Below are 14,447 nucleotides of genomic sequence, written 5' to 3' on the forward strand. Positions count from 1 at the left end.
TGTGATTTCGTATGAAATTTGGGACATGACCCTAACCTATACATGCATTGTTCTCTAATTATTTAACTTGTGGTCTTGTTATTAAATGAGGAACTCTGTTTTGCATTAATGTCATTGTTATGCTATTAGTTATGGAATTTGGAGTCTTGATCATACTATGAAATAAGTATCCATTTCTTTTTTTAGCGTTGAACAGATCAAGGACCGGTGGCAGAAGCTGAAACTAAAGTACTGGAAGCTGAAGAAGATTCTGGAGACCAGTGATGCCACAGCGCCAGGCCTCCTAGCTGACTTCCCATACTTTGATGAGCTGGAGCTCCTGCTAGGAGTGCAGTCGGCTGTAATGCCCTGTAAGAGGGAGGCTGACAGCTCTGGCTTGGTCAGCCCAGTGGAGGTCGAGGATGGTAGGTCACATCTTGCAGCACAATCAATCAATAGACTAGTGACAGTGTGTTGAGGGATTTTGTTGTAAGACAGGCTTTGAATTGGATATATTGTAGATTTGTATTTATTTTTATAAATTGTTTTGTTTACAACAAAAAATAACCTTGAACAAGAAAAACCCCTACGGCATTCATGTTTTACAATCCTATAGCCATTCTTGTGCGTGTGCCACTGTGCAGTGGTTTTCCTCTCTAACTACAATCCTATATAGTGTATCTGCTGGCAAGTTCCTCAAAAAAATCATTCCATAACTACTTTTTTCAACACATTAAGCAGTTGCATTTTTCTTATAGGGAATATACATGGATCTTGGTATCCAGGCTGTTGTGCTATGTAGGCTTGCAACGTTTACACACCTACTGTTAATACAGGAAAGAAAGTTGGGAAAGAATGCCCAAATGCTTCATATCTTCTTAGCAACTCTGCTTTGCCTCGGTCTTTCGCTTTATAAACTTGAAGGTGAAACACACTTAAGGTCTCGCTTGTGCCCAGGAACAGCGCTCAACAGCTGCTTTTGCCTCAAGCTCTCCAGTTATTAGGTCTCACCTACGCAACATGCATGCACTGCATAGGAGAGAACCTCATGCAATCGATCAGCTTTTCTCCCCAAAAACGTGCACACGTTGCATTGCTTTCTATGGTAACACGTGCACGTTTACCGATTTCCTTGCGGTAGCGAGCAGCACCATATGTTGACAATTCTGAGGCTCTGTGCTCACCACCCTCATCAGAATAAGCATGTGGCTCTAACAAAAAGCCCTGCTCCCTCTTTAGAATGCATACCACTGGGGAAAGGCGTGATTATGGTAATCCACAGAATCAGCTCTCCGTACTCGGGGGCTAATGGTTTGTTGGCAGATGTCAAGAAACTGACGGATCACTTTGAGGTCCATTTATGCGCTTTTCTAACACTGGGAGCGCGTGTACTCGAGCGCTTACACTCATGTGTAGCAGTTTAAAACCCGTCCGTCTCTTTTAAATACCAATAAACTTGATTATTAAAAAAAAAAACGGTCCGTCGGCAGTTCTACGTTGCGCAAGATCCTTGAAAAATGGCTAGACACAAGGGGTGTTGGGGTGGGGGGGGGAGGCATCCTCCTGGGGGGCACCTTCCTGTCTGTACACTTCGGGGGTCTACCTCCTACCTTGTGCACTCCTCTCCGATGTGCCACCGAATTCAAAGATGTGCAAATTATTCATAAATGCAAAAATGGGGACACAACGTTTTGCATTGAACATACAAATGAAATCCGTTTTTTTATTGATCGTACAGGGGGCTCCCTATACCGTATTTCCATTAAAATATCCCACACAATCTGCTTCTTCTGCATGTTGTAAAATGGCGAACCCTATGCACACACTTGACAAGTGGAAAGCGGATACAATGTCCATTGTATCCGCTTTCCACTTGTCAAGTGTGTGCATAGGGTTCGCCATTTTATGTTATTGTGGATTAGCGAGCTTGCTCGCTTCTCCTTGGGTGGTTATATGGTTATCCACTCACCCAGTTGCACCACACTACATTGGTTCTATAGTGCTTCTACCCTGGCTGAGCGCCCGCTCTCTGACAACCTAAAAACCATCCTCTCCTTATCTTCTGCATGTTGTGTCTGACGCATTGATTTGATGATATTACCCTGCCCTGTTTCGCTAATTCACCCGTCCTTTGCAACGAACTATAAAAATAGTTTCCTTGAAAGTGATGCCATGCATTAATGCGCTTTTCACACATCCGACAGCCAGACAGACAGTAAATGACTACCAAAATAGACAATTTAAAAATATGAGGAATAGATGTAAGTATTGCACTGCTTGCGATGTTAGATTCATGTGCTACTTTAAAGGTATTAATGAGCAGTTTGGACCTTATTGTTATGTAGACGTGATATAACACCAGTACGTGTCTGTATGGTCAGAGATGAAAATATGGCTTTTGTGAGCAAGACTGAAGCCCGATTTTTCCATCTAGCATTATAGAGCGGAGACCTGAAAACGTGGTTTTTGGAACTGTATTTACGAGCAAAGGTGCAGTGAGGCTCATAATGTGTGTGGTTTTTTTTCTTCTCTCTTTTTATAAGTTAAACAAGCATTAGCATAGCGAATAGGTCTTGCACTTTGGGACCTTATGAGTGTTTAGCCACGCAACAGTTGATGTTGTTGCACCAAGGATATTGTGCTGGATAACTAAACACTCATAAGGTCCCAAAGGGGAGACCTATTGGCAATGCCAATGCTTGTTTCTCTTCCTGTGGCTGAAATGCTCATTTTTAAAGGGTCGCAATTGATTCATTATCACACAGATCACTTCAAAATGACTGATATTGCGCACAGTAATAGTCCGTGCTTGGAAAGTGTAGGCTTCAGCTCCTCAAACTTGACATGTGCTGACCTAGACCAGTGCAAACTATCAAGGCACAGCGCCTAACCTTTCAACTTCTGTCAATTCTGGTTGGACGCTCTTGGTTATTTCTCCCCATTGCCAGCATAACCAAAGAGCATACAGTTGGTTAGCTAAACAAACCAACTTTCCCTTAATAGCACATCTGGCATAACCCAGAATTTTCCACATCTACATGAGAGGCGGAGTCCCGCGCACTCATGTAGAAGCAAGAGCAATGGCGACCGTGACTCGAAAGCGGCGAAGGAGCAAACTTTGGCAGGGTCTGTCGATGCTGAGGATGGAGACTATATAACTCCAGATGCTCTTGAATCCTTGTATGGCCAATGCCTTGACAACCTCTTGTACGCCGTATCAGGACAGCAGCCGTATCACCAGCACATGAAGTCTTCACACCAGCCCTACAGAGATGATCATCCTACTACCATTAATCGACATTCTGTTCCATGGAAGCTTTGTGTCTTGATCACCCATTTTGCAGTATTGCATAGTCCTAATCCATTGTACAGAGAATCTCCTATCTGAAGGGAAGTGCTTACCTCTACACAAGGTATGAAGCATTGGGTGATTCAAAACCAAGCACCAGATGCCCAGGCTTCCCGAACACATCAACTTTATCTCAATTTCTAGCTGCTGTAGAGTAAGGGCCCTGAGGTAAGGGCACCTACAAGGTAAGACTTCACACAAGTTCACTTTGCTTCAGTGGGTTCCTGGCCCCCTCAAGTTCTGTTTTATGTAATTCCAAATTGTTCCTCCACTCAACAAAAGCACATTGTACCCATTTATATTCTAATATATCTGCAGCCTTTGATAGATTCATCTATTGTGGAAATCCACCTGCAGTTTGAGTGCTTTCCTATATTGTTCCTGGTTCTGATGGTATTATATCCCTAATAAGCCATATTTGCCTGTTTGTTTTAGGCCTGGAAGACCAAGTTTGCACCCAGTTGTAAAGTTTATTCGATCAATAGCATGATCATATAAATACATCACGAACATGCATATTTCATGTAAAACATGGAACAAACGTGAAGAGAAAAACAAACTTCATACTCATTTACATCATTCTAGATGCAAGTGGAGTTAAAAACTAAAATAGGTGCTTTAAAACAAGTTAGAAGAAAGCATCAGTACTGTCAGGGTAATCAACAACCATAGTTTGACACTGCAGTCCTTCTGAGAGGCTTCGATACTTGCTTGCCCAGTAATATCCATACTTTTACATCAAAATCTTATTCCAGGTTTAGACCTCTTCCACAAGACATAAAGCAAGTATCTTAATAATGAAAAAACAAGCCAACTTATCGTATCTGATCTAAAAATACGTATCTGCTAGGCATGAAAAAGACAAGACCCGACAGGCCCAGATAATCCAAGTTTTCCTCAGATTGGCATAGAACAGGCAGAGGAATATAACGTGCTCTAAAGTTTCAGGGCTAGCGCTAAACGAAGGGCACAGTGAAGTTAGCTGCCAGTCGATCGGTGCATGCGCTTTGTGCATTGCAGGAATCGAGCTGCTGCTCGTTTTTAATAACAACCTTGTTTTGTATTTTGTTTCAGCTCAGTTAATTTTCCCCTGGTTTTAATAGCGCTGACTGCGCCTGGCCCTTACTTGCACTTTAAATCAGGGAAACTCACCGCTGTTTGGCGGGTCCGCTTCCCGGCGCAGGTTCGTTTGGTAGCGCCATCTTGGATGTGGATGCTGCCGAGTCTTAGCGCTGATTGGCAGGCATAGCGCTCTAGTCGCCAGGAGGACGCTAGGTGTGTACTTAAGGGAGTCATGCTGACGCGCAGCGGATACGCGCAGCGGGGACGCCAGACTGACGCCGGAGTTACGCCAGAGTTCAGCCCGTCTGCGCCCGTCCGCGCTGAGGACGGGCTGGACTCTGGGACTCCTGACCCATCCTCTTGTTCCACCTTGGATGATTTGTCTCGCAACCTGCGGTCACTGAGACCCCCAGCGCTTTCCTGTCATCATCGGCTCAGACCGGAGGTGGTACTTCAGTCGCATTCGTGTCCTTCTTGTAAAATCTCTTTTAATTTTTCCAGCCTGGCCTGTAGGCCTTCTGCTCCCCCGGCGTCTGCCAGTCACACTCCCCAATCCAAACAGGGTTTTTTGATCAACGCACGTTCTTTGATCAGACATGGGATTGAATTTCATGACTTTGTTAGCACGAGGCATCCCGACTGGGTCTTTGTTACCGAGACCTGGGCCTCTGACTCCTCTGGTCATGACCTTCTGTTAGCCATACCCGAAGGATACACCTTTCTGAGGTTAGATAGAGAACGCGGCAGAGGTGGTGGAATAGCTATTCTGTTTAAATCCACATTCTTTTGCACCATAAAACCCCTATCGGTTCCTTCTGACCCCTTTGAGGCCCTATATTTTTGTATTGTGTATGCTCCTTCGAGCTCTTTTTCTGGTATTTTACTCTATAGGCCTCCCGGTCCCAGAGTTAATTTCTGCCCAGAACTCTTCAGAATTTTGGAACCCTACTTTGGCAGACCACATCTTACCATTTTGGGGGATATCAATTTCCATTTAGAGGATATGGCCTCTAAAGATACTTCCTCTTTGCTTAATTCACTTGAGGCATGCGACTTTGTTCAAAGAGTTCTCCACCCGACCCATAAGGCGGGACACACCCTCGATGGGATTTTTTCTAATGACTCCAGACTAACTGTTGGTACGCCGGTACCGATCACTTGGTCCGACCACCTAGCAGTCCCATTGTCCCTAGACACCCCCTGCTCTGATGTTGACTTGGACACTGGCATTAAATATTCTAAAAGGAGCTTCAGAAATTTTACAAATGAGGCTCTCGCCCCTTTTATTCTTAACACCAATATTACATCTCAGCGGAAGGTGGATGAGTCGGCTCAAGAACTCACCGATGCGATCACCAGAGCCGCAGATGAACTAGCCCCCCCCTCTCTGAAATCTGTAGCTCGACAGAAGCCAACTGCCCCTTGGTTCTCATCGGATCTGAAGCTTCTTAGGCAAAAATGCAGACAGAAGGAACGAGGATGGCGTAAATCCTGGGATCCCAGAGATCGAGAAGTCTATAAGAGCCTGTTACGAGAGTACAAAAATAGAGTGATTAAGGAAAAACAGGACTATTTTACTAACCTAACCTGTTCTTTAACATCTTCTAAAGAGCTTTTTAAAATTGTGGATTCACTGTGCTCTCTCCAGGTACCAGACCCTGTGGTTGCTTCACAGGAGCTATGCAATAACATATCAGATTTCTTTTACAAAAAAATAGATGATATCTACATAGCTCTACAATCGCAGAGGAACTCTCTGAGTTCTGAGGACTCCTCCCGAATTAAACTGCTGGAATCCTGGAGTAGAGACACCTCCCAGTCCCTCGAACAGTTTCCTGCTCTTTCCTTGGAGGGACTTAATAGCCTGTTGGACAAAACGAAATCGTCTTCCCCATTGGACCCAGTTCCTTTGAAACAACTAAAGAACTGTAGGGACATCATTCTTCCTCCGATGTTGGAAGTAATGAATGGAGCCTTGGAACAAGGCAACTTCCCATCACTTTGTAAGAAAGCCATTGTAAAGCCGCTGCTGAAAAAGACCACCCTAGACCCCGGAGTACTGAAGAACTTCAGACCCATCTCCCTTCTGCCGGCCCCTGCCAAGATGTTGGAGACCCACTTGAACTTTCACCTTTCTAACTTCCTGGATGCCTCAGGCTTCTTGGATGGGTCCCAACATGGCTTTAGAAAGCTCCATAGCACGGAGTCTGCCTTGACTAAGGTCATGGATAACATCCGCAGGAAAGTTGATTTGGGTCAAACCACCGTGCTGGTGCTGCTGGACCTTACAGCAGCATTCGACACCCTGTCTCCTTTTACCTTAACATCTAGGCTAAAGGAGGCAGGTATAGAAGGACCGGCCCTCAGTCTCCTGAGCTCCTTTTTACATCAACGAGAGCAGCGTGTCATGCTAGGTGAGTACCTCTCCCCTGCTAAGTCTTTGCAATGCGGGGTGCCACAGGGGTCGGCATTGAGTCCGACCCTGTTCAACATCTACGTGGCCCCCCTTGCAAGACTAGTAAGATCTCAGGGGATGGAGGTAGTATCGTATGCCGACGATACGCAGATTATGGTATCCCTGACCCATCCTGTCACTGAAACCGCGTCAAACTTTAGAGCCTGCATGCAACTTGTTGCAGAATGGATGATTTCCAACTCCCTAAAGTTGAACGGGGACAAGACAGAGGTCCTGGTCTTTGGCAAAGACCAGGACATGTGGTCAGGTGAGTGGTGGCCTCCCTCTTTAGGCATCTGCCCCACACCTACACAATCTGCCAGGAACCTTGGTGTCATCTTTGATACCCAGCTCTCTATGGAGCTTCAGGTCAATCGAACGGTGGCTACCTGTTGGGGTGTCATTAGGACCCTGAAAAGGATTGTTCACTATCTTTCCTCACAGGCACGGAAACAGGTGGTGATCGCCCTTGTTGGTTCAAGGCTTGATTACTGCAATTCACTCTATGCCGGGGCCAACAAGGGCCTTCTGCAGCGCTTGCAGGTCATACAAAACGCGGCAGCGCGTTTCGCCCTTGCCTTGCCTTGGCTGTCATCTATGACCTTGGCGAGGAAGAATCTCCACTGGCTCCCTATTCCCTCAAGGATCACGTTCAAACTTCTCTGTCTAACATATAAGGCGTTAAGTGCAGGTTCGGCTGATGCCCTTGGATCCCTACTTACTAGATATGTCCTGAATAGATGCCTTCGCTCTAGTGAGCTCAATCAACTGGTAATCCCTCGAGCCAAGAAGGCTAGATGGGGGAGCAAAGCCTTTTCCATTCTGGCACCCCAGATGTGGAATTCACTCCCCCTTGAGATCAAGTCATTGCCTTCTCTTGACCTTTTCAGGAAGTCATTGAAAACTTGGCTTTTTATTGAATCATACCAGTAAGCTCTGTTCCTGACTACTGACAGCTAGTTATTTGATTTAGGCGCCTTGACGCCCACTGGGCATAGCTGCGCATGATAAATGCCATTTCATTCATTCATTCATTCACATCTGTTGTCGAATTGAATTGAATTGAATTGAAATGAAATTTATATCGCGCAACTAAGCCCGTAGGCATCAAGGCGCCTAACAAAATAAGATCAAAAAAGGCAGAAACCAAGCTAAGGATATGCACTGGCAAAAAGCCATGTCTTGAGTGCCTTTCTAAAGGCCTGCTTTGAAGGAAGGGTTTTAATGTCAGATGGCAGAGTTCCACAGCCTTGGGGCCAGGGTTGAGAAGGCTCTGCCACCCCACCTAGCTCTACGGACACGGGGGATAGATAGCAGGGCTTTATTGGCCGAGCACAGGGATCTAGAGGGGGTATACATTTTTAGCAGATCCCTTATGCCTCCTGACCTATTCGTGGCCAGGGCCCCATAGATCAAGCAGAGGGACTTGAACGAGATCCTGGCATCTATTGGGAGCCAATGCAGTGCTTTTCTAGCAGCCGTAGCAGAGGCCCGCCTGGGCAGATCTAATACAAACTTTGCGGCCGCATTCTGCACCATTTGGAGTCGCGTGATGTGACTTTTGTTAATGCCAAGGTATAGGGCATTGCAGTAATCTAGTCTTGAGCCTATCAATGCAAGTACTACTTGCTTTCTTGCTGGGGGGGACAGGTAATGTTTTATTTTCCTCAAGATGTTTATTATGCCCCAGCAAGTGGAGATGGTCCTGCTTACTTGCTGTCCCAGCCCCAGATGAGGGTCAATCATAACTCCTAGGTTCCTAGCCAGGACGGTGGGTGTAGGGCACACTCCCAGAGATGAAGGCCACCATTCCGCTGACCAAAAGTCCTCCTTGCCTCCGAACACCAGAATTTCGGTCTTCTCGCCATTAAGCTTCAATGAATTGCAGATCATCCATTGAGCCACTGCCTCCATACAGTGTCTAAAATTGGAGGCAGCCGAGATGACCGGATGGGCGAGATACATCATTATCTGTGTGTCGTCGGCATAGGAGACTACCTCCATCCCAAAAGATCTAATAAGCCTGGCGAGTGGGGTCACATAGATGTTAAAGAGGGTCGGACTTAATGCCGACCCCTGTGGGACCCCACAACGCACAGGGAGGGATGGAGATAGGAACTCCCCCAGCTTGATTCTCTGTTTCCTCTGGCCAAGAAAGGAGGAAAGCAGACTAAGTGCCGGCCCCTCAACCCCTATCTCCCTCAGCCGTGATGTTAACACTGAGGGAGACAGGGTATCAAACGCAGCCGTAAGATCCAATAGGATGAGGAGAGTGGTCATGCCCTTATCCACCCTGGTACGGATGTTATCGAGCACCGTGGTAAGGGCTGACTCAGTGCTGTGCTCTCTCCGAAATCCATGCTGCGAGTGATCTAAAAGGCCAGAGGTTTCCAGGAAGGCAGCCCGATGCTGGTTCAGATGGGTTTCCAACATCTTTGCTGGGGCTGGGAGCAGTGAAATGGGGCGGAAGTTTTTAAGGACAAGAAAATCCTGTTGCGTTGTAAACTAATTTTATTATTCATTTCAGATTAAGTAGTCACAACTAAGCCTTTTACTCTTTCACCTTGATGTTCAATATTGCAAATGTTTGTTCTGCTTTCCAAAACGCTGACTTTACAACCCATGCCAGCTCTGGGCACGTCAACTCCAATGCAGATTTCGCAGCCTTAAGAAGTGGCACGATTGTCCAGTCTGACCTCGTTTGACATTGCTCCCTAGGTGTTGCTTCCCCCATTTATACTTGACTTGTTTACAGCTTAGACAACTTTCACTGTATTCCCTTTTTAGGACTGACTCTGATAATGATTTTGACCCGGGCTAGGAGTTCATTCAGCACTACCAAGATGACAATTAGTATGAGGATTTGCAGGAGGTTAGTGGCCTCTATACCTCCAAGGAGAAGGCTCTTTTTTTCGCTCCTGGATTTGCCACAGAAGAGCCCACTTCCTTCGCAATAGTGATGAGGAGGGCGGCCAAGTTCTTGACCGCCAGCTCCCCACCGTAGAGGTTAAAACAAATGTCTTAATGGCAGTCCTCCAACCGAGCAAAAAGGTCTGCTGAGCCCCTATTACCCTTTAATGAGGTACGGACAGATACTTTATTAAGGGCATGAGCAAAATCTTCGTCTGGCCCCCGGGTCAATAGACTAATTGGCAGGCATCCATTACCCTGCTCTGTACAACCCGGCTTTTCTTTCGAAGCACCCCTTGCCGAAAAGACTAGTGTTGAAAGTTTCCACCAGCTTCTCTAATCCAAATTCATTTCTTACCACTCTTCCCTCTCTCCCGCTACCTGACAGGGAATCTAAGCCAGTGGAAACTTTTGCAAATGTGTTTTGTTCTATCAGCCTGGCTCACCGATCTGTTAATGACTGCTGTTTGTTGGGACTATACTGACACGCCCTTTGGGATTCGGAGGCACAAGTCCTTCCTGGTGTGCCTGAAAGCCTTTGCCCTCTACTTTCTCAGGCGATCCAAAATGGTCATGATGCTGTGAAGTTTTCAATTTGTTGCGACTTAGACACCACCTATTCCATTAGGTGAATCATAGCTATCAGCATTGTTATTAGCTGCCGGTCATAGCAGTGATTGACTGGGTAATTGGGCGATGTCCAATCCACCTTGAGGGACATGCCCTTTAATGGGACAGCCTATTCGGGCAGATTGCTAATTTCAAGCTTGAGCCTTTTAAGGAAAGCAAGGCTACTGCTCGCTCTCTGGGCCTTTTTGTCCAGCCTTTTCAAACATAGCAGTTCCACTCCCGACTCAGCACTTTGGCCCAGGCGTCCTTACTGCCAACCCATCCGGCCCTCACAGGGAATCCAGCAGTTTTGCAATGGAGGCCATGGTGCTCACCACTTCTGCAGCTAAGGTCATTGTGCCACCCAGTCCCCAGACACCTCTCAACTCCCCCACACCCCAAACATGCCCTCCCATCCCCCACTCATGCCAAACCTCTGTATCATGCCCTTGTAGGGAAATTGCAAGCCAGTGTGAGGCATAATCCACTGATTCTTACCTAACTGGTAGGTGATGACGTTGACAGGTGGGTCCTACAGATTGTTCACATAGCATACGCTTTGCCCTTTCTCTCTTGTCTGGCGCATATTTCACCATCAACTCCGCGACTAACTGAGAACTAGCTCTTCGTTTTGCAGCAGGAAGTATAAATTCTTTTGACCAAATATGCTGTTTAGAGAGTGCTGGTGCATTAAGTAGTGCTTGATTGTTAATCCCACAACGTTTTGGTGCCCAAGAAGGATGGTGGTCTTAGACCTAGTTTAGATCTACGCCCTCTCAATGCCTTCCTCCAGAAGGCAACATTTTAAATGCTCACAAAGCCCCAGATCTGGTTTGCACTTGACCCTGGAGACTGGATGGTAGCGTTGGACCTGCAGGATGCCTATTTCCATGTTCCCATCCTGCTGGACTATCAGTGCTGCCTGCTATTTGTGGTGGGATAGGGGGATTTTCATTTTGCTGTGCTTCCCTTTGGTCTCTCCAGCGCCACTTGTGTCTTCACAAACGTAATTGTAGTGGTTAAGGCACACCATCTGAGATTAAGGGTAGCAGCATTCCCACTAACACGATGACCGGCTGTTGAAGCTGGTTCCCCACCAGGCAGTTGTCCACCTCCTCCAGACTATGGTGATCCGGTGTCATCTTTGGGTTTCGCTATCAACCTGCCGAAGTCATACCTGACTCCTCAAGCGCTTCCCTTCATCAAATCTATTCTGGAAACAGTTTTTTTCCTGCTTTTCCCCTTAGAGACTCCAGGACATTTGCTATCTTCTACCTCTGGTACTGGATTTCAGTGAGCTTGACTTGGAAGCTACTGCGACTGATCTTCATAGGAGTCCAGGCTCTGCATCAACCTTGTGGAGCTAAAAGACATCCACTTGCGTTAAAATACTTCCTTCCATCAATCAAGGGGAGGCTGGTACACATGCTCACGGACAACATCACAACACACACTGCATGTTGTACTGAAATAAGCTTTGGGGGGAGGAGGGGGGTTTCAGGAGACAGTTCTCAGGCTGTGTTCGAGGTGCTGTGAGTTGCTCTCTGGTTAGTGTGCACCACAACTCCAGCATGCATGTAAGTGCGAGCAGTGCCATATCCTGTGTAAAATTTGCCACTATTGTATCGCATATAGGGCATCTGTCAGACTTGTCTGCATATATTCCTTGCAATCTCTCTGGGGAGAAGTATGCCATGTGCAGGACATAGAAATGTACTAGCTTGATGTGAACTTTGCTGGATACTCCCCAAACCAGTGCCCAGGCCCTCTTCCAGTCCTGGTCAGTCATGGATTCCGCCATGTCTTCCTCCCAACAACCCTGTTCTGGGAGCTCTAGTCTTTGTTTGTCCTCTTTGAGGGCTGTGTACAGTAGACACCAAATGTCTGGAGATCCCATATCCAAAATTACCTCGATCATGGGGGACACTTTGCAGATTTATCTCTGTTTTCTTTAATTTTGCAAATCGTAGGAACAACCCTGAGCCTATTGCAAAATATTTCTGAGCTTCCTTAAATATAATGCACTGATATCCTGGGTGCAGATCTTCCAGCGTATCTCATCCTCCCTCTGTCCACTGAGCCATAGTCATGTGCCTGTCGATGTTTATGAGGGGCCTAAGCCACCATATCGGCAGCTGCAGAGAGGAAGGAGGTCTGTGCAGCACCTTCTTAATCATCATCCTCTCCCATGGCCTCACTACCAATCAACCCACATGTGGGCTCTGTTTGTCTAGTCGCGGACCTGCTGGTAAACATAGCAGTAAATGTTCCACTCCGGGAGTGCCCACCACAAGGCGTTTTTCCCAGTTATTGCACTCTGCGCACCAGTTGGCCGCATGTTGCAGTTGCATGCCTAGAAAATAAAATTCCAGGTCTGGAAGCCCCAGCCTTCCTCCATTCAAATCTCTCTTCAAGGCTTGGAGTCCCACTCTGCTTCTCCTACCTGCCTAGACCAGAATAACCAAGATACTAGCCAGCTGTTTATAAGCCTTCCGTGGTATCTCGCATTGCACATTTTGCAATGCGTACAGGCACTGGGGCACAACCACCATTTTTGCATTTGCGATTCTGCCAGCAACCAACAGCAGCCGCTTGTTCCAAAAAGCCACCGAACCCCACAGGCCTGAGACAACCCGCCCTATGTTATAGTTGGATTGCTTGTCTGCCATGTTCGCAACTTGTATGCCCAGATATTGGAATCTGTCCTTTTTCCATCGCAGCCCCGTTGCTGGTAGTGTCTTGTGATTTGTCAGCCAAACTGGCTAGTGGTAACCTGATTTGTGAGGGTTAACCTTCAGCCAGAAATCCTTTCAAATTTCTCCAGCTTGTGCATCATCTACAGCACCATCATCTCTGGTCCCTGCAAATACAGGAGCGTGTCATCTGCATTGACGGTGCTGTATACGGTGCTGTATACGGTGCTGTATACACCGTGGCTCCAATCCACACCCCCCCAGTCCCTCAGTGTAGTACGTAAATGCTCTGCCAAAGGCTCCATGACCCACGTGAAGCCGTGAGAAGGTGCAGCTCTGTCTGGGGCCTCTCTGTGTCCCATTTCTCCAAGATGTACCTGCCTGATTGAACCCGAGCCACGACCTAGTATATAACTGCTTTACCCACTCTATAAACTTGGAGCTAAATCCTAGCTTGGTGAGGGCTGCCTGGATGTAATACCATCTCACCGTATCAAATGTCTTTTCTATGTCCAAGGCTATCAATGCCACATTTGTTGCAGTACCCTGAACAGAGTTCATAAAGTCTTCGGATGTTCTTAAGAGAACTTTTCAACGGGATAACCCCTCGCAAACTTTTGCCATGCTCGTGTAGGTCCTTGCTCAATTGTTGTTTTATAACATCCTTTTTTGTCATGCATATAGCCATGTCTGAACTGGGGTGGCAGAGTGGGCTAAAGAACGGTGATGGATTAAACCCAGATCCTTTGACTGGGTGTGAGTGTTTGATTGATTCAGATGCTCCGTCCATCACCACACCCTTTTGTACCACTTTTGGCCGCCATAAGTGTGGCAGGGTATGCTCAGACGTGAGTCCCTTGCTCACTTTGCCACTGGTTTTAAGTAAGCCGGGCTGAAGATGGCTGGAATGCCAGAAACCGGTCCTCGGAAGTTTTTTTCCGGTCCAGGGGAGACATGGCTTGGCAGTTCGGGCTGGACTGTTCCCATGAGGCACAGGGTCAGACTGATTTGCATATAGCCATGTCTGAACTGGGGTGGCAGAGTGGGCTAAAGAACGGTGATGGATTAAACCCAGATCCTTTGACTGGGTGTGAGTGTTTGATTGATTCAGATGCTCCATCCATCACCACCCCCTTTTGTACCACTTTTGGCCGCCATAAGTGTGGCAGGGTATGCTCAGACGTGAGTCCCTTGCTCACTTTGCCACTGGTTTCAAGCAAGCCGGGCTGAAGATGGCTGGAATGCCAGAAACCGGTCCTCGGAAGCTTGTTTCCGGTCCAGGGAACACATGGCTTGGCAGTTCGGGCTGGACTGTTCCCATGAGGCACAGGGTCAGACTGATTTGCATATAGCCATGTCTGAACTGGGGTGGCAGAGTGGGCTAAAGAAC

At 47.0% G+C, this 14,447-nt stretch overlaps 1 protein-coding gene across 2 annotated transcripts in view; it reads left to right on the forward strand.

The window, feature by feature from the left end:
* The window catches only part of LOC144817698 (uncharacterized), a 191,113-nt gene that overhangs the window by 23,622 nt on the left and 153,044 nt on the right, over positions 1 to 14,447 (forward strand). For both annotated transcript variants that reach the window (XM_078674454.1, XM_078674453.1), the window contains exon 2: positions 187 to 404. In XM_078674454.1, the coding sequence (XP_078530580.1) occupies positions 187 to 404 (218 nt within the window). The remainder of the gene's footprint in view (positions 1 to 186; positions 405 to 14,447) is intronic.

The sequence above is a fragment of the Lissotriton helveticus genome, chromosome 2_1 (genome assembly GCF_964261635.1).
Source record: "Lissotriton helveticus chromosome 2_1, aLisHel1.1, whole genome shotgun sequence".
Classification (NCBI taxonomy): Eukaryota; Metazoa; Chordata; class Amphibia; order Caudata; family Salamandridae; genus Lissotriton; species Lissotriton helveticus.